The sequence below is a fragment of the Hemitrygon akajei genome, unplaced genomic scaffold, assembly GCF_048418815.1.
Source record: "Hemitrygon akajei unplaced genomic scaffold, sHemAka1.3 Scf000089, whole genome shotgun sequence".
Lineage (NCBI taxonomy): Eukaryota > Metazoa > Chordata > Chondrichthyes > Myliobatiformes > Dasyatidae > Hemitrygon > Hemitrygon akajei.
Genome location: NW_027331975.1, coordinates 565,038 through 591,892, shown reverse-complemented (window position 1 = coordinate 591,892; position 26,855 = coordinate 565,038). Strand labels below are relative to the sequence as shown.

The following is a 26,855-nucleotide window of genomic DNA, read 5'->3' as shown; positions in this document are numbered from 1 at the left end:
GGGTTGAACCTCACTGTAACATTGTGATACCAAATCAACCCTTGGCAACTCATGTCATCTCATCTGAAATGTTGTCCTAAGCCCATTGATGGATTTTGTAAATCTTTTTACAGGTTAAAAACGAGAAGGAATTTGTCTCCAGGAAGCTCAAAAATGGCACGCCTGTTTTGTTGTCTGTGTCTCGATATATAAGAAGTGGAGTAAGGGATTCAATCGACCATCCTTCCTGCTCAGACTGTGGGGAGGGATTCACTCGGTCATTTGACCAACTGGCAAGACCATCATTTTACACAGGAGAAAGGCCGTTCACCTGCTCAGTGGGAATGGATTCACTTCGTTATCACAATTGAAGGTTCATCAGCAAGTTCACACTGGTCAAGGACATTCACCTGTTCTGTGTGTGAGAAAGGATTCAGTCAGTCATCCCACCTGTGGACATATCAGTCAGATCACATTGGGCAGAGGTTGGTCATTTGCTGAATTTGTGGAGAAGGATTCACTCGGTCATCTGACCTAATGGCTCAGCAGCGAGTTCACACTGGAGAGAGGCCATTCACTTGCTCAGTCTGTGGGAAGGGATTCACTCGGTCATCTCACCTACTGGTACATCAGCGAGTTCATACAGGGGAAAGGCCGTTCACCTGCTCAGTCTGTGGGAAGGGATTCACTCAGTCAGCCAACCTGCATAGTCATGAGCGAGTTCACACTGGGGAGAAGCTGTTTACCTGCTCAGAATGTGGCAAGAGATTCACTCACGCTTCTACCCTGCAGACTCATCAGCGATTTCACACTGGGGAGAAGCCGTTCACCTGCTCAGTCTGTGAGAAGAGATTTACTCAGTCATCTGACCTACAGCGTCACCAGCGAGTTCACACTGGAGAGAAGCCACTCACCTGCTCAGAATGTGGGAAGGGATTCACTCGGTCATTTGACCTAATGGCTCACCAACAAGTTCACTCTGGGGAGCGGCCATTCACCTGCTTGAACTGTGGGAAGGGATTCACTTTGTCATCTAAGCTACTGACACATCCGCATGTTCACACTGGGGAGAAGCCGTTCATCTGCTCAGTCTCCGGTATGAGATTCACTGATTCATCCACCCTACAGCGTCACCAACGAGTTCTCACTGGGGAAAGGTCATTCACCTGCTCAGTCTGTGGGAAGGGATTCACTAAGTCATCCCGCCTACTGGTACATCAGCGAATTCATACTGGGGAGAGGCCGTTCACCTGTTCAGACTGTGGGAAGGGATTCACTCAGTCCTTCAACCTACAGAGTCATCAGCGAGTTCACACTGGGGAGAAGCCGTTCACCTGCTCAGTCTGTGGGAAGGGATTCACTCGGTCATTTGACCTAATGGCTCAGCAGCGAGTTCACACTGGAGAGAGGCCATTCACTTGCTCAGTCTGTGGGAAGGGATTCACTCGGTCATCTCACCTACTGGTACATCAGCGAGTTCATACAGGGGAAAGGCCGTTCACCTGCTCAGTCTGTGGGAAGGGATTCACTCAGTCAGCCAACCTGCATAGTCATGAGCGAGTTCACACTGGGGAGAAGCTGTTTACCTGCTCAGAATGTGGCAAGAGATTCACTCACGCTTCTACCCTGCAGACTCATCAGCGATTTCACACTGGGGAGAAGCCGTTCACCTGCTCAGTCTGTGAGAAGAGATTTACTCAGTCATCTGACCTACAGCGTCACCAGCGAGTTCACACTGGAGAGAAGCCACTCACCTGCTCAGAATGTGGGAAGGGATTCACTCGGTCATTTGACCTAATGGCTCACCAACAAGTTCACTCTGGGGAGCGGCCATTCACCTGCTTGAACTGTGGGAAGGGATTCACTTTGTCATCTAAGCTACTGACACATCCGCATGTTCACACTGGGGAGAAGCCGTTCATCTGCTCAGTCTCCGGTATGAGATTCACTGATTCATCCACCCTACAGCGTCACCAACGAGTTCTCACTGGGGAAAGGTCATTCACCTGCTCAGTCTGTGGGAAGGGATTCACTAAGTCATCCCGCCTACTGGTACATCAGCGAATTCATACTGGGGAGAGGCCGTTCACCTGTTCAGACTGTGGGAAGGGATTCACTCAGTCCTTCAACCTACAGAGTCATCAGCGAGTTCACACTGGGGAGAAGCCGTTCACCTGCTCAGTCTGTGGGAAGGGATTCACTCGGTCATTTGACCTAATGGCTCACCAACGAGTTCACACTGGGGAGCGGCCATTCACCTGCTCAGTCTGTGGGAAGGGATTCACTCAGTCATCCAACCTGCAGAGTCATCAGCGAGTTCACACTGGGGAGAAGCCGTTCACCTGCTCAGAATGTGGGAAGGGTTTCTCTCATTTATCCAACCTACAGAGACATCAGCGAGTTCACACTGAGGAGAAGCTGATCACCTGCTCAGTCTGTGAGAAGGGATTCACTTGCTCATCTACACTGAAGGTACATCCGTGAGTTCACACTGGGGAGAAGCCGTTCAGCTGCTAAGAATGTGGGAAAGGATTCACTCAGTCATCCCAACTACTGGCACAACAGTCAGTTCACACTAGGGAATGGCCGTTGTTATGAATCCTGGGTTTCGTTTGCTGTGGACTGTCATTTTAAGAGAGAGATAGATTAAGAAGGTGAATCAGTCTGACTGGCAGCTTGTTTAGTTTTAACCAAGGACACAGACACTCATAGTCAGATGGAGGTGAAGGAGGAAAAATGGAAGGATCGAAACAAGGTAAGTAATGGCCAAGGGTCACAGTTTAGAACTTTCCTATGCCCACAACGGTGAGTTAATTATCGATTCACTGTACATCGATTGTGTGGTTGTCACCTTGTTTGATCCATAGGTGTGGATCTGATTTGGGGTATACTGTGAAGACCACTGATGTGTTAACCCTTGCCTGGGTGTGGTGTGGTAATTAACTTGAAGACAATACCCCTTGTGACAAGTCACTCTTGGTGATAATTCATATGTGGATTTGGAATGACGGCAGATAAAATCTACAGCAACTTCTCTCTCGTTTTACCACCATGGAACCTGTGGAATTTGACATAATTGCCTTCTCTTGACATTTAGCCTGGATTACAAATACCTCTCTCTCATTACCTATTCCGTGGTTGAACTGAAGTTTCATACTTTGCCATCTCAATACTCCAAGAATTATTTCCCCTGAGCTCAATAGTTTGTGAGTTTTATTTATTCACATATATACACATAACACTGTTAACTTTTGTTTATCTTGCTTAAGTTGCTATATTATAAGTATATTCTAATAAGGACTGCTTTAACATCAAAAACAGAATCCAATTGCTGCTGATTTATTTCTAATGCTTTACGGTTCATAACCAAATTGGGGCCTGCGTCTGGGATATGAACAGATTTTTGTATTCATTAATTATCGATTTCAATTGGGAAATCCCTTCTGATTTATCTGTGTGTGGAAAATTTGCAGCAATGGATGCCGATTATTGTTTGGAAGCGCCAGCCTCTGAGGCATTAGGGGATGCCAGAAGGATTGAGTTGTTGAGTATTGCTAGAAGGTTAAAACTTGCTAAGGTGAAATTGACAATGAGGGGGGCACAGATGCAGAGGATAATAGCTGAACATTATGTATCTCAGGGTGTGTTTAAAGTGGAGGAGTTGGAGGTGTTTCCTGAAAGTAAACCTAGTGAGCTTGAGCTCCAGTACAAGTAAGAAAAATTAAAGATGGAGACTGCGGAAAGGCAGATACAGTTTGAGGCTAGAGAGGCAGAAAAACAGAGGGAGGGAGCAGAAAGACAGAGGCTGTTCGAGCTGAAAAAGATAGATTGCTGCAAAGGGATCTAGCGTTGGACTCTGGTGATAAGTTTGAGGCCAGTCGGGAAGTTAAATTGGTACCTCCATTTTACGAGGCAGAGGTTGATAAATACTTTCAGCATTTTGAGATGGTTGCTCAGAATTTAAAGTGGCCAAAAGAGGGTTAGCCTATTCTCTTACAAGGTGTAATTAAGGGGATGTCTCAGTAAGCCTATTCTGCTTTGACAGTTGATGAAGCAGCTGATTATGACATAGTGAAACAGGCTGTGCTCAAAGCTTATGAGTTGGTCTCAGAATCATACAGGCAAAAGTTTAGAAATTTGAGGAAATCTGTGAACCAGACTTATATGGAATTTGTTTTTGAGAAGTTTGTGTGTTTTACCCGCTGGTGCACATGTAAAAATATAAATGATAATTTTAACAGCTTGAAAGTGTTGTTTTTAATTGAAGTATTCAAAAGGTGTGTCCCTGATGAAATAAAGACGTATTTAGATGAAAAGGATGCTGCCACTTTGCAGGAGTCTGCTAGATTACCAGAGGAGTTTGTTTTAACTCTTAAGTTTAAGTTTATCCCAAATAAGAGCTTCCAAAATAGTAGCAAGGATAACCAGGGTAAACCAGAAATTAAAGCTGGGACTAGTGACAAGAGTAAGGATGAAGGGAAGCAGTTGAAGGAGAAATATTCTGGTCTTGCTTGTTACTATTGTAAGAATGCTAATCATATGATGGCTAATTGTTCCATCCTGAAGAAGAAAAAGGAAAAGGAGGCAGTCCCAAATGTCTGTGTCAGTATGTTGAAGCACCTATCAACCCACAGGGTTCTGAACATTCTGTTTCAGGCTCAGTTAAGGTCTGAGAGGTCTGACCAAGTTAAGAAGGGATTCGATCATTTTATGTCAGATGTGTTTGTATTAGTAAAGGAAGGGTCAACCCCGGTACCAGTGAAAATTCTTCGAGTTACTGGGGCTTCTCAGTCACTTATATTAGACAGCGTTCTAAAGTTTGCTGATGAGTCTAACACTGGTGAGGTAAATCTTATTAAAGGCATTGGGGGCGACATGGTTTCCGTGCCATTGCACAAGGTTACTTTACTGTCAGGGTTGGTTTCGGGACCTGTTGAGATTGGATTATGCTTCAGTTTACCGGTTGGAGATGTTACTTTGCTGTTAGGGAATGACCTGGCAGATGGTAAAGTTGTTCCTGCAGTGCAGTTGACAACTAAGCCAGCCACTGATGACCCACAGATGGATTTTAACATTTATCCTTCCTGCACAGTAACTCGAAGTATGGCTAAAATGTCTGCCGATGCAGACGAGTTTATAGCAGAACAGAACCAAGACCCTTAGATTGAAGTTTTAAAAGAAACAGCTTGCTCAGATGATGAGATTAAGAAAGTGCCAGTTGGGTGTTATCCCAAGGATGGAGTGTTAATGAGGAAGTGGAGGCCACCTACTATACCAGCGAGTGAGGAATCGGCAATAGTTCACCAAAACTATTTCCTAAAGTTCCTAAAGTTTATAGGACTGAAATTTTAACTTTGGCCGACATTTTGCCCTCAGGTGGCCATTTTGGAGTGAATAAAACTGTAAACAGGATTATGAAATAATTCTACTGGCCTAATCTGAGGAAAGATGGTGTGACCTTTTGCAGAACCTGTCACATTGATCAAGTTGTGGGTTAAACTAATCAGGTCTCCACAGTGCCCCACTGCAGTCTATATATACCTGCATTTGGTGAACCCTTTTCCAAAATTATAGTGGATTGTGTTGGCCCATTGCCAAAGACTAAAGCTGGCCATCAGTATCTGCTAACTATTGTGTGTACTGCATCCAGATTCCCAGAGGCAATACCTCACAGAAATATTAAAGCTAAATCTGTGGCGAAGGCTCTTACCACGTTTTTTTACTTTATTTGGTTTGTGTAAAGAAATCCTGTCTGATCAAGGAAATAATTTTACATCTGGATTATTCCAGCAGGTAGTTTATGAACTGGGAGCTGAACAAATTAAATTGTCTGCGTACCATCCAGAATTACGATGGGTTCTCGAAAGATTTCATTCTACCCTCAAAACAATGATTAAGCCATAATGTGTTCCACAATGTCTCTCTCTCTCTCACTCTGTGCTCTGTAAAGGCTTGAAAAATACATCATCGGACACACGGACGCACATGCCAAAAAAACACATACTTTATTGAAAATGGAAAAGACTGGGATGAAGGAATATATTTGCTATTCTTCGCAGTATGAGCATTGGTACAGGAATCACTGGGCTTTAGTCCATTTGAATTTGTATTTGGTCATAGAGTGAGGGGAGCTTTGACCTTGTTAAAGGAACAGTGGATTGATGGGGATGTGCATGTTAATATGTTAGACTAAGTTTTGAAGTTCAACAATGAACTACTCCAGGCCTGTAGTCTAGCGAGACAAAACTTAAAGATTTCTCAAAACAAAATGAAGTGTTCGTTTGATAAGTCGTCTTGCAAAAGAAAATACCAGGTGGGGGATAAGGTGATTACCTTATCCCCAATGCTGACAAATCCACTTCATGCAAAACTCAATGGACCGTATGAAATAGTCTCTCAAATTAATAATGTGAATTATGTTATCAAAACACCCGACGGATGTAAACTAACACAGGTGGTACAGATAAATATGATAAAGCCTTATTTTGACAAGCAGGCACCATCTGTGAGTATTGTTGTCAAAACATATGAATCTGGCAACCCTGAGAATGAAACAATTGACTCGTCTGAGAATTTTCACAAGCCAAACATGGTCCCAGTTAGGCTAATGAACTCGGTTGTTCTAGAAAACATTGATAACAAGTTGTCTCAGCTGCAGCCAAAGCAACAACAATAGCTGAAGGAATTAATTCTGAAGTTTAAAGATTTATTTCCCGATGTTCCCAAGCAAACCACGGTCGCAGTACATGACGTAGATATTGGTCAAGAAAAACCGATTAAACAACACCCATATCACATGAGCGTAGAAAAGTGTAAATTGGCTGAGCAAAAATTGAAAATATGCTGACGAATGGTATTATTAGTCATTCAGCATCAGATTGGAGCTCACCCTACATTATTGTGCCCAAACCTGATAGTTGTGTTAGATTTTGCACTGATTATAGGAAGGTAAATGCAGTAACAAAAACAGATGCCTATCCTATCCCTAGGGTGGATGATTGCATCGATAAGGTTGGAGAAGCAAAATTTCTTACAAAGATTGATCGGTTGACAGGGTATTGGTGTGTTCCATTGACGGGCAGACATAGAGAAATTTCTGAGTTTGTGACACCATCTGGGTTGCTCCAGGAACATTCCATAGAATGAATGATTCTGTAATTCGATGATTAGAACACACAGGTGCCTATATTGATGACTTAGTCACAGGGAGTGACACTTGGGAAGAGCATATCTCTGCAGTAGAAAAGCTGTTTGACAGGCCAACTTGGCTAAGAGTGAATTTGGCCATGCCACCGTGACCTGTCTTGGCTATGTTGTAGGTCAAGGCAAATTGGCTCCTGTTCGGGCAAAAGTCCAGACAATTTCTTAAGTTCCTATTCTGACTGCTAAGAAGGCTCTTAGAAGGTTTCTGGGAATGGATGGATATTATCGTAAGTTCTGTAAGAACTTTGCTGGTGTTGCCCTTCCTCCGACTAATCTCCTGAAGAAGGGTGAAAAGTTTGTTTGGACCGATTCTTCTCAGGAGGCAATTGATTGGTTGAAAGTTATTATTTGAGATTAGGCCAATCAATGTAGTATTGTCAGCAAATTTAATTAGCAGATTGGAGCTGTGGGTGGCAACACAAGTCATGGGTGCACAGAAAGTAAAGGAGAGGGGCAAAGAGAGGGCCCTGTGGGTTATGTGTCCTGAGGGTCAGAGAGACAGAGGAGATGGAGCCCACTGTTACCACCTGCCTGCGATATGACAGGAAGTCCAGGAGCCAGCTACACAAGGCAGGGTGAAGGCCGAGGTCTCTGAGCTCCTTGTCGATACTTCACGCCTTTGTATGGCTACTGCTCTGCCCGTGACTGCAAGGAACTACAGAGAACTTTGGAGAGCAGAGGACATCAGGGAAACAAGCCTCCACTCCATGGACTCTCCCTACACTTCCCCTCCCTCGGAAAAGCAGGCCATGTACACAAAGAAGCTCATAACCTCGACATTCTTGCTGCAAATCCGCTCCCACATTGGCGGAGAGATACAAAAGCCTTAAAGTGCGTAACACCAGGCTGAAGGATGGCTTCCTGTCTGCAGTTATAAGCCAAATGAATGATAAAATGGACTCGAACTCACAATGTAACTCGACGTGACCCTGCACCATATGTCTATCTGCATTGCATTTTCTCTGCAGCCATAATGCTTAGTTACAGTTATTTTTTTTGTTATATATCAGCTCAATGTACCGTCGTAATGTATCGATCTGTGTGGATGGTACATCAGGCAAGATTTTCACTGTAGCTCAGTACGTGATGATAATAAACAAATTTCCCCATTTTAATTGTGTCGAAATATCAGACAGACTGAGCTTCTGCTCTGGAACCTCAGAAGGAAACTGAAGTGTTGTCATTTCTGTGGAAAGCAAATATATGGAAAATGCTTCAATCTCACATTACGATCTGCGGTAACTGGGATCAGGTGACCGGTGGTGGGTGTCCCATATCAATATCAGAATCAGGTTTAATAGCACCGGCATATGTCATGAAATTCGTTGTCCCTGCGGCTGCAGTAGAACCTAATTCATAACAGTAGATTTTAACATTTGTGATTTAAAATAAGTATAGGTATATAGTCCAAAAATATAAAAAATAATAATGTAATAAGCTATTTTAATTGTGTAAATGTAATAAACTATTTTAATTGTGTGGAACTATTTGACTGACTGGGTTGTTGCTTCGGAAATTCTGAAGTGAAGCTGAATTAAACTTTACACATTTATAAGAAGCTCAAATAAATACAAATGGCTAAATTCTCACATAAACGGGTCAGACACCCAGAAACATCGGCTGCACTTCAGCACGTCAAAACAGTGGAATGAAACATGCAGAAAATATTACAGGGAAAAAAACATTGTCCACCCACAATGAGAGGACGTGGCAGATCCGGATCTCACTGCCTTGTCTGAACGGGGAAAGATGAAGCTACACGTACACGTAGAGCAGTGACCCGCAGATGCTGCAGATCTGCAGAAAAACGTGAACAGGAAACGGGATCAGGTCACGGGTGGAGGGTCTCCCACCTGAACCGGTGACTCTGCTCCTCTCCCCTCACACGCTGCCCGAACCACCCGCGCATTCCCCACATTATTCCATATTTACACCAGATACATGTCTGCTCTTCCACACCATATCTACACCGATCCCTTTCCCTCCACCCCCAGGTCACAGAGTCACAGGCTCGATTCCCATCCCGGTCCGAAACATAATTCAAGCCCAAACAGGAGATGTCCACGTTTCATTTAAATCAGTTCTGTGTTTATAAACAACTAATTTCTATTCACATTCCTCCGGCTTCAGTGGACAAGAACACTGAAACATAAAGTGAGAAACAGCAGGAGGTGGCTGTTCGGCCCCTCTAACCATCAACAAGATGGCGGCTGCTCTCCCATCTCAGCAACGTTTCCTCGATACCTTCGGTCTCCACACATCTGCCGGCCTCTTTTCTACGTGAGGATGATCACTGAGTCTTCACCGCCCTCTGTGGTGGGGATTTACAGAAATTCATCACCCTCGGAATGGAGACTTTTCCCCTCATCACAGTCCGGGACAGTCCACCCCCTTTTTCAGAGACTGGGATCGCTGGTTCAACCGGTAATGATGTTGTCCATTTCAATGTGTTCACATCTCAGTCCTCGATTCTCTAAATGAAAGGGTTATCACATTTGATCTTTCTTCATATGATGACCCCACCACTCCAGGGATCAGTCTGGTGAATCTTCATTGCACTCTCTATAACAAGTACTCTCTAACCGCTTTGTTCATCCTCTATGGAATTAATTTCCATCTTCTGCAGCCCCGTGTTGCCCCAACCACTCACCTCCCACCCCTGTCACTATTTCCACCTTCCCACCTCCCCCCTCACCTGGATCCACATCTCACTCCCCAGCTCTTGCCCCATCCCCACCCCTCACCTGTTCTCTATTTCCCGTCCACACTCAGTCCAGAGGGAGGGTCTTGGCCCGAAATGTTGACGGTTCATTTTCCTCCACAGATGCTGCCCGACCCACTGATTTCCTCCGGCAGTTTGTTCTTTGGTCTGTATAACCCGTGTTAGTATTGGGAGCGGGGGTTTTACACCATATTCCAGGTACAATCTCAACAAAGCCCAAATAATTGTCAATTTGCCCGGCCCATTGGCCCCACTTGCAGGTCAACAGTCTGACGGTGTTTCCTCCAATGTGTCGGGCCGGAATGTTGACGGTCTATTTCCCTCCACAGATGCTGCCCGACCCACTAAGTTCCTCCGGCAGTTTGTTCTTTGGTTTGTGTAACCCGTGTTAGTATGGGGAGCGGGGTTTTACACCATATTGCAGGTTTAGGGTTAGGGTTAATGGACTTTTCAGTGGGATAACAACATTAATCACGGGTTTCAGCATTGAATCCAGTGTTGTGGGATGTAAAGTCCCCTGTTATGTGTCCGGCTGTGCCGTGTTGTTGGTGGAGTGGGCAACGTGGTGTTTGTCTCGATTCGGGTCACAACACCAGAATTGCCAGCGGGGTCCACACACAGTGTATTAGTCAACAGAAAACCTCTCGTCCCTGCAGTCTTTGTCTCCTGGTAAACTCAACACCCTGACAGTGTGAACCATAGATGCCCCTTCCTCTCAGAGTCAGGGAATCATTCAGACAGCTGATCGCTGAGAGGAATTATATTTATTGGTCATTAAAGTTCACCCAGATTCGTTTGGACGGATTTGATGTGGAGTTCGGGGTGTCACAGTTAAAGGGCCGGACGGCCGAACTCTCTCCGTTGTCCAAACATCTTTCCAGGTGAGGCGACACCTCACCTGTCAATCTTCTGGATTCGCCTGTTGTGTCCGCTGCTCCCGATGTGGCCGCCTCTACACTGGTGACATCGGCTCCTCCGCTGTTGTGCGGGGTAGGGGTGTTTTTTAACGGGTGTCGATATTTTTCTTCCCTTTTGTGCGGGAGGGGTGGGTTTTGGGGGTTGATGATCAGGATACCGTCCTTTTTGATGCGGGGAGTAGGGATGGAGTGTCATTTTTTTTTCTCTCTGAACGACTTTCATGTTTTCCTTGTTTTGTGGTTCTCTGGAGAAGAAAAAAAACAGCGTTATTTATGAATACCTGCTTTGATAATAAATTAACCTTTGAACTATCCACTCCGAGCGGGACTTAGTTAGTTAGTCACTCTGCCAGGAACAGTCTGTGAATGCTCCCACCCAATTCACCAATTCCCCTCACACCACAGATATATCTGTCCAGATACTCCCCACACAAGACAGGCTGGAGCCAAAAATATTTACTACATGACAGACCCTAAAGACAAATTACAAAATAGTCATAATGGCTTACACACACAGAACAGACTGAAGCTGTCCTATCTCTACACATGAGTGCACAAGGAGATAAGCATCCTGAAACCCGAGCTAGCGACCCTGAAGAAGAAATATGGCTCAGCACGGCTTAGCACATTGGTTCATCGTCAGAAGTTTCTTTCAGAAAAACAGGCTGCTATTGTTTAATGTAGTGTTAACCCTTTTACATACTTTATCATTCCCTCCTTTAGATTATTACATGATCAACAAAGCAGTAACATTTTACAGAGAAAGCAACCAAGTACAGCATTAACTTCTCAGTGGGTAAAAACGACATACATCAGTAATTATAACAATGATATGTACAACCATTTGGACATAATGCAATATCTTGCCCCACATATTACCGACAGGTCTTCGAATATCTCCATTCCGACCCTTCGGTGAACCCGTGTAAATCCTGCCCTACTCTCTTGATGCTGCCAGTCTCCTTGGCAGTGTGCTTGGAGAGGGATGTAGACTCATCAGGGATATAGGTGCAGCATTCTGTGTCAATAATAGAACAGGTTCCCTCTTTCTCAGCTGGGACAAAATCTAAAACCGTACGATTCTGTACGACTGTTTGCCAGATTGCAATCATTTCAGTGGATATTTCTGTTACTTGGGCCTGTGTTTCTGTCAGGGGCCCCTGCAGTGTTGTGGCCAGCTCCTCAAGTGCTTGTAGCCAAATTGATTATCTCTCGTGAATTCCTGGCTACTCCATAGGAGAGAAAAGCGATCATCCAAAATCGCTCAGTCTCAGTTATTCCTCTCCGCTGCTGGCATCTGCGGTTCTCGCCAGGATGCATGTTTCCCAGTATAGGAAGTTCAGTTTGGTGGGGGCCCGCGATACCATCCCTCAAAACACCGACAACCACAGTCATCTCTGACTGGACCACAGTTACTCACTCTCTTCCCCAGGTGTTATTTGAGGAAGCCCAGGCTGAGAGTTCCTCACTCTGGTTGAGCAGGATTACAGACATTGGAATCATAGTTTTACCCAGCAGGCCCCTAGTTCTACCTGTTTGGCAAGGTGTGACCGAGAGACAGAAAGGTGTTCAAATGGGGCCCCCCAGAAAGACATAAACACGAACACCTCTGTTACATTCCCGTAACGATTTAAATGAAACAGCAGCAATAGACCACACCTGGAGTGTGCCTTTGATGTTAAAACCACTGTCTTTATTCGTATCTACTTATAATATAACAAATTAAGCAAAATAATCAAAAGCTGAAAGAGTTGTGAGTACACATATGTGTAAATATAACTCCCAAACCAGTGAACTCAGAGAATACCAAGCTTAAAGTCTTGAGATGGTAAAGTATTAAATTCAGTTCATCCACGGAATCAATGACGAGAGAGAGATATTTGTAATCCAAGGTGAATGTCAAGAGAAGGTAATTACGTTGAATTCCACAAATTCCACAGTGGTAAAACAAGATAACAGTCGTTGTAGGTCTTATCCGTCGTTGTTCTAAATCCACATACGAATTATCACCAGAAGTAGCTTATCACAGGAGTACTGTCTACAGAAGGAACTACCACCCAAGCAAAGGTTGACACAGGTAGATTCCGCAAGGTACTCCCAATCCAGATCCAACACACAAAGTATTACCGACAGTGATTTCCACAGAATATCCCTTCTCACAAGTGGTTACCACATAACACACCCGAATCCAGCTAAGGGTTAACAAAAGTGGTAGCCACGGGATACTCCAACAAAATCCCCATATGGATTATACGAATTATCACCAACAGTGATTGGTCACAGGGGTACCTCTTCAAGTGAATTACCACACCCAGGCAAGGGTTAGCACAAGTGGTCCTCACAGGATACTCCCAAACCAACAAATCCACTCCAATGGATCAAACAAAGTGACAATCACACATTCGGTATACGCTGGATCAATAATCAACTCACCTTGTGGGCATTGGAGAGTCCAAACAGTGGACTTTGGCCACTAGGCCCATTGTTTCGAACCTTCCATCTTCTTGCTTTCTCTCTGGCCGACTGTGTTTGTGACTGTCCTTGCTTAAATAAAACAAACTGTGAGCTGTGTAAACACAAGCTGCGAGCAAGTGTAAACACGCTGCATCGTCAAATAGTTTCGCCTCTCTCTCTCTCCTCTCTCTCTCTCTCTCTCCTCTCTCTCTCTCTCTCTCTCTCTCTCTCTCTCTCTCTCTCTCTCTCTCTCTCTCTCTCTCTCTCTCTCTCTCTCTCTCTCTCTCTCTCTCTCCTCCCCCCCCCACCCCCGGGAAAGCCAGGCTTGTATACACAGGAATTTAGGAGAATTTAGAATTTAGTATTTTCTCCCCGTATTCCCTTTTAGATGTCTTCTGTTGTTCTTTAAAAGTTTCCCAATCCCCTGCCTTCCCTCTCATCTTTGCTATGTTATACATCTTTTTGATTTTTATACTGTCCTTGACTCCCCTTGTCAGCCAAGGTCGCCCCCTACTCCCCTTAGCTGGCTTTTAACACTGAGATGTGGTGGGACTACAACCAGAGGCCATGGGTTAAGGGTGAAAGGTGAAATGTTAAGGGGAACATGAGGGGAAACTTCTTCACACAGACCGTCATCCGGGTGTGGAATGAGCAGCCAGCGCAAGTGGTGCATGCAAGCTCCATATAAACATTTAAGAGGTTCCTGTAGGTATCTGGATGGTAGGGGTGTGGGAGTGGGCAGTTTAATTAGTTCAGCACAAACCAGATGGCCGAAATGGCCTGTTTCTGTATTGTAATTTTCCACAAGAAGCTGAAGTAATACTAATATTCACTAAGTCCCTTTAACAGCTGTGCAGACCAACCATTCACCTCGGCAGGGATTTTTTATAAGGCGTTAAAATTGTGGAACTTTAAGTTAATAATACGTGACAGAAAATCCCAGATGCACGTCAGGAAAGACAATTTGCATGAGAGTGTTTCAGTTACTGTGGGGCCAGGCACCCATGCTGCTCAGAAGGAAGATGGAATAATACCAATGCAGAGAGTCAAACTGAGCCAGGGTACAAATTGCAGATGGCAGAAATGCCCCATTCTTATAGAGACAGGACGAGCATCAGGGAATTAATGGTCATTCCAGATACCAGCTCTCTGCCCAGTCAGGAGATGATTTCTCTGTCCAACTTGGGTTCAACCTCATTGTAACAGTGAGGAACAGCCAGATCAAAACTTGGCGACTCCAATAATCTCATCTGAAATGTTGTCCTACAGCCACTGATGGACTTTGTAAATCATTTCACAGGTTAAAACGAGAAGGAATTTATCTCCAGGAATCTCAAACACAGCACGCAAGTTTTTCTGTCTCTGTCCAGATATTTAAGAAGTGGAGCGAGGGATTCAATCGACTATCCTTCCTACTCAGACTGTGGGGAGGGATTTATTCGGTCATCTGACCAACTGGCACGCCCGTCATTTTACACAGGAGAAAGGCCGTTCACCTGCTCAGACAGTGGGAATAGATTCACTCGGTCATCTCAACTGAAGGTACATCAGCAAGTTCACACTGGGCAAGGCCAATCACCTGTTCTGTTTGTGAGAAAGGATTCAATTGGTCTTCCCACCTGTGGACACACCAGTCAGTTCACACCGAACAGAGGCTGGTGATCTGCTGAATTTGTGGAAAAGGATTCACTCAATCATCTGACGTAATGGCACACCAGCGGGTTCACACTGGGGAGAAGCCCTTCATTTGTTCAGAATGTGGGAAGCGATTCACTCGATCTTCCACCCTAAAGATACATCAGCGAGTTCACACTGGGGAGAAGCCGTTCATCTGCTCAGTCTGTGGAAAGGGATTCACTGATCCATCGAACCTACAGAGTCATCAGCGAGTTCACACTGGGGAGAAGTCGTTCACCTGCTCAGTCTGTGGAAAAGGATTCAGTCATTCATCCAACCTACAGAAACATCAGCGCGTTCACACTGGGGAGAAGCCGTTCACCTGCTCAGTCTGTGGAAAGGGATTCACTGATCCATCGAACCTACAGAGTCATCAGCGAGTTCACACTGGGGAGAAGCCGTTCACCTGCTCAGTCTGTGGGAAGGGATTCAGTCATTCATCCAACCTACAGAGACACCAGCGAGTTCACACTGTGGAGAAGCCGTTCACCTGCTCAGAATGAGGGAAGCGATTCACTCGGTCACCCAACCTACAGAGTCACTTGCGAATTCACACTGGGGAGAGGCCGTTCACCTGCTCAGAATGTGGGAAAGGATTCACTCAGTCATCCCAAGTACTGGCACATCAGTCAGTTCACACTGGGGAGTTGCCGTTGTTATGTATCCCTAGATTTCGTTTGCTGTAGACTGCCCGTTTAAGAGAGAGAAATTAAAAAGTTAAATCAGTTTGACTTGCAGCTTGTTTACATCGCGTGCAGCTTGTTTAGTTTTAACTGAGGGCACAGACACTCAAAGTCAGACGGAGACGAAGTAGGTAAAATGGAAGGATCAAAACCGGGGAACTAGTGGCCAAGGGTCATTGATTGCAACTTTCCTATGCCCACAAGGGTGGGTTAATTATCGATTCAGCGTACTCAAATGTGTGGTTGTCACCTCGTTTGATCCGTAGGAGTGGATCTGATTTGGGGTGTCCTGCGAAGACCACTAATGTGTTAACCCTTGCCTGGGTGTGGTGGGGTAATTCACTTGAAGACGATACCCCTTGTGACAAGTCACTTTCCGTGGTAATTCGTATGTGGATTTGGAATGATGACGGATAAAATCTACAGTAACTGTTGTCTCGTTTTACCACCATGAAACCTGTGCAATTTGACATAATTGCCTTCTCTCAACATTTACGCTGGATTACAAATATCTCTCTCATCACCTATTCCATGGTTGAACTGAACATTCATACTTTGCCATCTCAAGACGCCAAGCCTTGTTTCTCCAGAAATCAATAGTCTGGGAGTTATATTTGCACACATATATACACATAACACATTTGTTTATCTTGTTTAAGTTACTATATTATAAGTAGATTCTAATAAAGATGGTTTTAACATTAAAAACAGACTCCATGTGTAGCCTATTGCTGGTGTTCGTTTCTAAAGCGTTACAATTCATAACAAAATTTGAGCCTGCGTCTGGGATATGAACAGATGTGGGGGCGTAGTCATTAATTATCGATTTCAATGGGGAAATTCCTTTTGATTTATTTGTGTGTGGAAAATCAGTAGCAATGGATGTTGATAGATGTCTCGAAGTGCCAGGGATTGGAGGACGCCGGAAGGATTGAGTTGTTATGTATTGCTAAAAGGTTAACACTTGCTCAGGGGAAATCGACAATGAGGAGGGCACAGATGCGGAGTGTAATAGCCGAACATTATCTATCTGAGAGTGTGTTTAAAGTGGACGAGTTGGAGGTGTTTCCTGAACGTAAACCTAGTGAGCTTGAGCTCCAGTGCAAGTGAAAAAAATTACATGCGGAGGCTGCGGATTGTCAGAGGCAGTTTGAGGCTAGAGAGGCCGAAAAACAGAGAGGAGGCAGAAAAACAGAGGGAGGAAGTAGAAAGGCAGAGGCTGTTCGAGCTGGAAAAGATAGAAAGATTGCAGCAAAGGGGTCGAGTGTTAGACTCTGGTGATAAGTTTAAGGCCAGTCGGGAAGTTAAATTGACACCTCCATTTGACGAAGCAGAGGTTGATAAATACTTTTAGCATTTTGAGAAGGTTGCTCAAAGTTTAAAGTGGCCAAAAGAGGGTTGGCCTTTTCTCTTACGAAGTGTAATTAAGGGGAAGGCTCAGCAAGCCTATTCTGCTTTGACAGTTGATGAAGCAGCTGATTATGACATATTGAAACAGGCTGTGCTCAAAGCTTACGAGTTTTTTCCAGAATCATACAGGCAAACGTTTAGAAATTTGAGCAGGTCTGTGAACCAGTCTTATATGGAACTTGCTTATGAGAAGTTTTTATGTTTTGACCGCAGGTGCACATATAAAAATATAAATGATGATTTTAACAGCTTGCAAGAGTTGGTTTTAATTGAAGAATTTAGAGGGTGCGTGCCTGATGACATAAAGAGATATTTAGATGAAAAGGATGCTGCCACTTTGCAGGAGTCTGCTAGATTAGCAGATGAGTTTGCTTTAACTCATAAGGTTAAGTTTATCCCGAATAAGAGCTTCCAAAAGAGTAGCAGGGATCACCAGGGTAAACCAGAAATTAAATCTGGGACTAGTGACAAGAGCTAGGATGAAGGGAAGCATTTGAAGGAGAAATATTCTGGTCTTACTTGTTACTATTGTAAGAAAGCTGGTCATATGATGGCTAATTTTTGCCTCCTGGGGAAGAAAAAGGAAAAGGAGGCAGTCCCGAATGCCTGTGATCAGTCTGTTGAAGCACCTGTAAACCCACAGGTTTCTGAACATTCTGACTGAGGCTCAGATAGGGACTGAGGGGTCTGACCTAGTTAAGAAGAGATACGATCATTTTATATTAAATGGGATTGTATTATTAAAGGAATGATCAACCCCGGTACCACTGAAAATTGTTTGAGATACAGGGGCTTTTCACTCACTTATATTAGACAGCGTTCTAAAGTTTGGTGACGAGACTGAAACTGGTGAGGTAAATCTTATTAAAGGCTTTGGGGGCGGTGTGGTTTCTGTGCCGTTCTACAAGGTAACGTTACAGTCAGGGTTGTTTTCGGGATCTGTTGAGATCGGATTATGCTCCAGTTTACCGGTGGAAGATGTAACATTGCTGTTAAGGAATGACCTGGCAGATGGTGAAGTTGTTCCTGCAGTGCTGTTGACAACTAAGCCAACCACTGACGACCCACAGATGGATTTTAACATTTATCCTTCCTGCCCAGTAACTCAAAGTATGGCTAAAAATTCTGCCGACGCAGACGGATCTGTGCAGCATGATTCTGATACCCATGATGGCCAAAATCAGGATTCCGGTTATGATGCATTGTCAGGGACTTTTCTGCCTTCATTGTTTCAACAGGATTCAGGTAGTAAGTCTGATGAGAAAAAGATTTATCCCTGTCTACGAAGGAGTTTATAGCAGAACAGAACCGAGACCCTGAGACTGAAGCTTTAACAGAAACAGATCTCTCAGATGATGAGATTAAGAAAGTGCCAGTAGGGTATTATCTCATGATGGAGTGTTAATGAGGAAGTAGAGGCCACCTCCTATACCAGCGAGTGAGGAATAGGCAATTGTTCACCAGGTTCCAGTTCCTAAAGTTTATAGGGCTGAAATTTTAAATTTGGCCCACATTATGCCCTTAGGTGGCCGTTTTGGAGTGAATATAACTGTAAACAGGTTTATGAAATAATTTTACTGGCCTAATTTGAGGAAAGCTGTGACCTTTTGCAAACCTGTCACACTTTTCCAGTTGTGGGTAAACCCCACCAGGTCACCCCAGTGGCCCCACTGTGGTCTATACCTGCATTCGGTGAACCCTTTTCTAAAGTTATAGTGGATTGTATTGGCCCATTGCCGAAGCCTATACCTGGCCATCAGTAACTACAAAGTATTATGTATACTGCATCCAGATTCCCAGAGGCAATACCTCTCAGAAATATTAAAGCTAAAACTGTAGCGAAAGTTCTTACCAAGTTGTTTTTTTTTCCACTTTTTCTGGATTGCCTAAAGAAATCCAGTCTGATCAGGAAAGTAATTTTACACCTGGATTATTTCAGTAGGTAGTTTATTAACTAGGAGCTGAACAAATAACATCATCTGCGTACCATCTGGAATCACAAGGGCTGTAGAAAGTTTTCATTCTACACTCAAAACAATGATTAAGACATACTGGGTTGAAATTGGAAAGACTGTGATGAAGGAATATATTTGCTTTTGTTCTCAGTAAGAGAGTCAGTACAGGATCACTGGAATTTAGTCCATTTGAACTTGTATTTGGTTGTAGACTGAGGAGACATTTGACCTTGTTAAAGGAACAGTGGATTGATGGGGATGTACATGTTAACTTGTTAGACTATGTTTTGAAGTTCAAAAATAAACGACACCAAGCATGTAGTCGAGTGAGACAAAACTTAAAGATTTCTCAAAACAAAATGAAGTGTTGGTTTGATAAGCGGGCTTGCGAAAGAAAATACCAGGTGGGGGATATCTTATCTTATCTTATCTTATCTCCAATATTGACGAATCCACTCCAGGTGAAATTCAATGGACCTGAAATAGGCTCTCTAATTAATGATGTGAATTATGTTATTAAAACGCCCGACTGACGTAAACTAACACAGGTTGTACACATAAATATGATAAAGCCTTATTTTGACGAACAGGCACCATCTGTGAGATGAATCTTGTCAAAACATATGAATCTAGTAACCCAGAGAATGAAACAATTGACTCGTCTGAGATTATTCACAAGCCAAACATGGTCCCAGTTAGGCTAATGATCTCGGTTATTCTAGAAAACATTGATAACAAGTTGGCTCATCTGCAGCCAAAGCAACAACAACAGCTGAAGGAATTAATTCTGAAGTTTAAAGATTTATTTCCCGATGTTCCCAAGCAAACCACGGTTGCAGTACATGATGTAGATATTGGTCAAGCCAAACCGATTAAACAACACCCATGTCGTATGAAAGTAGAACAGTGTAAATTGGCTGAGCAAAAAACTGAAAATATGCAGGAAAATGGTATTATTAGTCCTTCAGCATCAGATTGGAGCTCACCCCCCGTTACTGTGCCCAGACCTGATGGCAGCGTTAGATTTTGCACTGGTTATAGGAAGGTAAATCTGTAACAAAAACAGATGCCTATCCTATCCCTAGGATAAATGATTGAAGGGTATTGGAGTGTTCCATTGATGGATAGATGTGGAGAAATTTCTGCGTTTGTGACACCTTCTGGGCTGTATGAATACAATGTTTTGCCGTTTGGAATGTAAAAATGGTCCAGGATCATGCCAGAGAACGACTGATTCTGTAATTCGAGGGTTAGAACACACAGGTGCCTATATTGATGACTTAGTCACAGGGAGTGACACTTGGGAAGAGCATATCTCTGCAGTAGAGAAGCTGTTTGACAGGCTTTCCCTGGCCAGCCTTACATTTAGCTAAGAGTGAATTTTGCCATGCCACTGTGACTTATCTTGGCTATGTTGTAGGTCAAAGCAAGTTGGCTCCTGTTCAGGCAAAAGTCCAGGCAATTTCTGAAGTTCCTATTCCGACTGGTAAGAAGGCTCTAAGAAGGTTTCTGGGAATGGTTGGATGAAGTTCAGCAAGAACTTTACTGATATCGCTCTTCCTATGACTAATCTCCTGAAGAAGCGTCTAAAGTTTGTTTTACCGAGCCTTGTCAGGAGGCATTTGATTGATTGAAATCCATTTTTATGTCATTAACCTGTGCTCAGGGCACCTGACTTTACAAAGCCATTTTCTATAGCTGTGGATGCCAGTGATGAAGCTGCCGGGGCAGTGTTATTACAGAAAGATGATGATGATGTTGAACAGCCTGTAGCTTACTTTTCGAGAGAATTCAATGAGCATCAAAGAAATTATTCCTCCTTAGCCGGCTCACTTTTGACATTTAAGAAACATTTGGACAGATACATGGATCAGAGGGGCTTGGAGGGATATGGCCCAGGTGCAGGTCAGTGGGACTAGGCAGATAAATGGTTCGGCACAGCCAAGAAGGGCCAAAAGGCCTGTTTCCGCGCTGTAATGTTCTATGGTTCTTAGAGAAAGAGTTGTCACTCATCTTGGCTTTGCGGCTTTTTGATGTCGATGTTTGTCTGAGAAGAAACCTCTTGTAGTTTATACTGATCACAATCTGTTAGTGTTTATGATTAAAGTAAAGGACAAAACCAGACGATTGTTAAACTAAGGTCTGATTTTGCAAGTATATGGTATTGTGATAACGCATATGAAAAGCACGGACAATATCATTGCCGATTGTCTTTCCAGATGCTGAGCTTACAGTTTTAATAGTGAAGCACAATCTGGTATTTGTATACGATTCTACAATGTGTTACATGATAACCATACATGCATTATTTTATATACTGTAGCTTGCAGTTAAAAGAGAGCCAAAAAATTTTTGGGGGTGGAGGGGAAGTGTTATGAATCTCTAAGTTTCGTTTGCTGTGGACTGTCACTTTAAGAGAGTGCCTGAGTGAGGTGGGGACGAACAATGACGTCAGCCGCTGTATTTCTCAGCTCACTTTTGATTTTTACAGAGCGAGAGCTCAAGGAGGCGGGACTGTCTGACTTGCAGCTTGTTTACATTACTCGCAGTTTGTTTCGTTTTAAGCGAGGACACAGACACTCACAGTCAGAAGGACGCAAAGAAAGAGAACAAAAGCATTTGGACAAGGAAGCTAGTGACCAAGGGTCACTATTTGGAACTCTCCTGTGCCCACAAGGGCGGTTTGGTTATCAATCCAGTGCACATCGAATGTGGATTTTGTTTGGGGAATCCTGTGCAGACCACTTACGTGTTAACCCTTGCCTGGGTATGTGGTGTGGCGATACACTTGAAGACGATATCTCCTAGGAAATCTGAAATTCAAACAACACAAACAAAATGCTGGTGGAACACAGTAGGCCAGGCAGCATCTACAGGGAGAAGCGCTGCCGACGTTTCGGGCCGAGACTCTTCGTCAGGACAAACCGAAAGAAAAGATAGTAAGAGATTTGAAAGTAGTGGGCGGAGGGGAAATGCGAAATGATAGGAGAAGACCGGAGGGGGTGGGATGAAGCTAAAAGCTGGAAAGGTGATTGGTGAAAGTGATACAGTGCTGGAGAAGGGAAAGGATCATGGAACGGGAGGCCTCTGGAGAAAGAAATGGGGGGGCAGATTGAGAACAGGTAAACAACTAAATATGTCAGGGACAGGGTAAGAAGGGAAGGAGGAGCATTAACGGAAGTTAGACATTTTAATTTCACGTCCCATTCCCATTCTGATATGTCTATCCATGGCCTCCTCTATTGTTAAAATGAAACCAAACTCAGGTTGAAGGAGCAACACCTTATCTACCGGCTGGATAGCCTCCAACCTGTTGCCATGAACATTGACTTCTCTAACTTCCGTTAATGCCCCTCCTCCCCTTCTTACCCCATCCCTGAAATATTTAGTTGTTTGCATGTTCTCCATCTCCCTCTGGTACACAAGTCAGTTCACACTGGGGAGAAGTCGTTCACCTGCTCAGACTGTGGGAAGGGATTCACGGTCATCCGACCTACTGGCACACCAACGAGTTCACACCGGGGAGCGGTCGTTCACCTGCTCCGACTGTGGGAAGGGATTCACTTGGTCATTTCAACTACGGAGACACCAGCGAATTCACACTGGGTAGAGTCTGATCATCTGCTCGGACTTTGGGAAGAGATTCTCTCAGCCAAATCAACCAAATGTGCATCACTGACTTTACACTGGGGAGAGGCTGTTCACCTACTGTGAATGTGGGAAGCGATTCGCTTATTCATCTAATCTTATGTAACTCTCGCTTCGGCTGGCAGCTTAAAATAGGAGGTGATAGTCCCCTCCCCACCCAGCCAAACTTCAGAAATCTCATTTGGGTGGATGCTGCGTGATGTGTCCACTGTTACAAATCAGTACTGTGCCCCGAAATAACAAATGGTGCACAACATTTGATTAAACAATTGAGCTTTATAATTCTTACTTTGACTGAGGCAAAGATGTACAGTGTATCAGTAAAGTTTCCTGTAACATTTGACTTCATTGAGAAGTATTATCTTGCACCTTCTATCTCACTGATTTTTCCAGGAATCAGTTTCTGTTAGCTAGAACGACGAGGTTAAATTGAATGCAGCACCTGGTGGGGTAAGAGTTAGAAGCTACGATCATAGGGTATGGCAGGATAGATTCTAGCATTTTGTTACGAACAGTAACACTTTAGAAACGAACCAGCAGGAACAGACTGCACCTGGAGTCTGGTTTTAGAAACATAGAAACAGAAAATAGGTGTAGGAGTAGGCCATTCTGCCCTTCGAGCCTGCTCCGCCATTCAGTATGATCATGGCTGATCATCCAACTCAGAACCCTGTACCTGCTTTCTCTCCATACCGCGATCACTTTAGCCACAAGGGCCATATCTAACTTCCTCAAATATAGCCAATGAACCGGCCGCAACTGTTTCCTGTCGCAGAGAATTCCACAGATTCACCACTCTCTGTGTGAAGAAGTTTTTCCTCATCTCGGTCCTAAAAGGCTTCCCCTTTATCCTCAAACTGTGACCCCTCATTCTTGACTTCCCCAACATCGGAAAGAATCTTCCTGCATTTAGCCTGTCCATTCTCTTTAGAATTTTATATGTTTCAATAAGATTCCTCCTCAATCTTCTAAATTCCAGTGAGTATAAGCCTAGTCGATCCAGTCTTTCTTTATATGAATGTCCTGCCATCCCATTAATCAATCTGGTGAACCTTCACTGCACTCCCTCTATGGCAAAAATGTCTTTCCTCAGATTAGGGGACTAAAACTGCACACATTATTCTAGGTGCGGTCTCACCAAGGTCTTGTACAACTGCAGTAGAAGCTCCCTGCTCCTGTACTCAAATCCTTTTGCTATGAATGCCAACATACCATTTGCCTTTTTCACTGCCTGCTGTACCTGCATGCCCACCTTCAATGACAGGTGTACAATGACACCCAGGTCTCGTTGCACCTCCCCTTTCCCTAATCGGCCACCGTTCAGATAATAATCTGTTTTCCTTTTCTTGCTACCAAAGTGGATAACCTCATATTTATCCACATTCAATTGCATCTGCCATGAATATGCCAACTCACCTAACCTATCCAAGTCACCCTGCATCCTCTTATCATCCTCCTCACAGCTAACACCGCCGCCCAGCTTCGTGTCATCTGCAAACTTGGAGTTGCTGCATTTAATTTTCTCGTCTAAATCATTAATATATATTGTAAACAACTAAGGGCCCCAGCACTGAGCATTGCGGTACCCCTCTAGGCCCTGCCTGCCATTCTGAAAAGGTCCCGTTTACTCCCACTCTTTGCTTCCTGTCTGCCAACCAATTCTCTATCCACATCAATACCATACCCCCAATACCGTGTGCTTTAAGTTTGCACACTTATCTCCTTGTGGGACCTTGTCAAAAGCCTTTTGAAAATCTAAATATACCACATCCACTGGCTCTCTCCTATCCACTCTACTAGTTACATCTTTAAAAAATTCTGTGAGATTCGTCAGACATGATTTTCCTTTCACAAATCTATGCTGACTTTGTCCGATGATTTCACCTCTTTCCAAATGTGTTGTTATCACATCTTTGAAAACCGACTCTTGCATTTTCTCCACCACCGACGTCAGACTAACCGGTCTATAATTCCCCGGTTATTCTCTCCCTCCTTTTTTAAAAAGTGGGGTTACATTAGCCACCCTCCAATCCTCAGGAACTAAACCAGAATCGAAGGAGTTTTGAAAAATTATCACTACTGCATCCACAATTTCTTGGGCTATTTCCTTAAGCACTCTGGGATTCAGACCATCTGGCTCTGGGGATTTATCTGCCTTTAATCACTTCAATTTACCTAACACTACTGCCCTACTAACATGTATTTCCCTCAGTTCCTCCATTTCACTAGAACCTCGGTCCCCTACTATTTCCGGAAGACTATTTATGTCCTCCTTAGTGAAGACAGAACCAAAGTCCTCAGGTGCGCCGCTTATTTTTTGCTAATTTATATGTTTCTGCTTTAGACTTGATACTATCCCTAATTTCCATTGTCAGCCACGGGTGCACTACCTTCCCTGGTTTATTCTTTTGCCAAACTGGGATGAATAATTGTTGTAGTACATCCATGCGATCTTTAAATGTTTGTCATTGTATATCCACCGTCAACCCTTTAAGTATCATTTGCCAGTCTATCCTAGCTAATTCACGTCTCACACCTTCAAAGTTACCCTTCTTTAAGTTCAGAACTTTTGTTTCTGAATTAACTATGTCAATCTCCATCTTAATGAATAATTCCACCATATTATGGTCACTCTTACCCAAGGGGCCTCGCACGACAAAATTGCTAACTTACCCTTACTCATTGCTCAATACCCAATCTAGAATGGCCTGCTCTCTAGCTGGTTCCTCGACATGTTAGTTCAGAAAACCATCCCGCATACATTCCAAGAAATCCTCTTCCTCAGCACCCTTACCAATTTGGTTCACCCAATCTATATGTAGATTGAAGTCACCCATTATAACTACTGTTCCTTTATTGCACGCATTTCTAATTTCTTGTTTAATGCCATCCCCAACCTCACTACTACTGTTAGGTGGCCTGTACACAACTCTCACCAGCGTTTTCTGCCCCTTAGTGTTATGCAGCTCTACCCATATCGATTCCACATCCTCCAGGCTAACGTCCTTCCTTTCTATTGCGTTAATCTCCTCTCTAACCAGCAATGCTACCCCACCTCTTTTTCTTTCCTGTCTATCCCTCCTGAATATTGAATATCCCTGGATGTTGACCTCCCATCCTTGGTCACCCTGGAGCCATGTCCCTATGATCCCAACTATATCGTATTCATTAATAACTATCTGCACATTCAATTCATCCACCTTGTTACGAATGCTCCTCTCATTGACACACAAAGCCTTCAGGCTTGTTTTCACAACACTCTTAGCCCTTATACAATTATGTTGAAAAGTGGCTCTTGTTGCTTTTTGCCCTGGATTTGCCTGCCTGCCATTTTTACTTTTCACCTTACTACTTTTTGCTTCTACCCTCATTTAACACACCTCTGTCTCTCTGCACTTGGTCCCATCCCCCTGCCAGGTTAGTTTAAATCCTCCTGAACAGCAGTAGCAAACGCTACCCCTAGGACATTGGTTCCAGACCAGCCCAGGTGCAGACCATCCTGTTTATACCGGTCCCACCTCCCCCAGAACTGGTTCCAATGCCCCAGAAATTTGAATCCCTCCGCCGTGCACCATTTTTCAAGCCACGTATCCATCTGAAATATCCTCCTATTTCTGCTCTGACTAGCACGTTTTTGATGTTAAAACCACTATCTTCATGAGAATCTACTTACAATATAGTAACTTAAGCAAGATATGTGTGTATATGTATGTGTAAATATACCTCCCAAAGTATTGAGCTCGGTGGGGGGGGGGGTGCGGGGGAGCAAGGCTTAGAGTCTTGAGATCGTAAGGTATGAAAGTGTAGTTCATTCACGGAATAAGGGATGGGAGAGAGATATTTGTAATTCAGGGCAAATGCAGAGAGAAGGCAATTACGTTGAATTCCATTGGTTTCACGGTGGTAAAGTGAGATACCAGTCGCCGTAGATTTTACCCATCGCCGTTCCAAATTCACATACGAATGATCACCGAAAGTGACTTGTCATAGGGATCAACAACACACAGAAAATGCTGGTGGAACACAGCAGGACAGGCAGCATCTATAGGGAGAAGCGCTGTCGAAGTTTCGGTCCGAGACACTTCGTCAGGAATAACCTAAAGGGAAAATAGTAAGAGATTTGAAAGTCGTGGGGGGAGTGGGAAATGCGAAATGATAGGAGAAGACCGGAGGGGGTGGGATGAAGCTAAGAGCTGGAAAGGTGATT

At 43.9% G+C, this 26,855-nt stretch overlaps 1 protein-coding gene and 1 pseudogene across 1 annotated transcript; both read left to right on the top strand.

Annotated features, from left to right (window-relative positions):
- Positions 1 to 117: 117 nt before the first annotated feature.
- On the top strand, positions 118 to 4,682 carry LOC140722786 (uncharacterized). Its single transcript, XM_073037454.1, has one exon. The coding sequence runs from the start codon at positions 517 to 519 to the stop codon at positions 2,461 to 2,463; it is 1,947 nt and encodes a 648-aa protein (XP_072893555.1). The 5' UTR covers positions 118 to 516; the 3' UTR covers positions 2,464 to 4,682.
- On the top strand, positions 2,773 to 22,610 carry LOC140722785 (uncharacterized; annotated as a pseudogene).
- Positions 22,611 to 26,855: the final 4,245 nt, after the last annotated feature.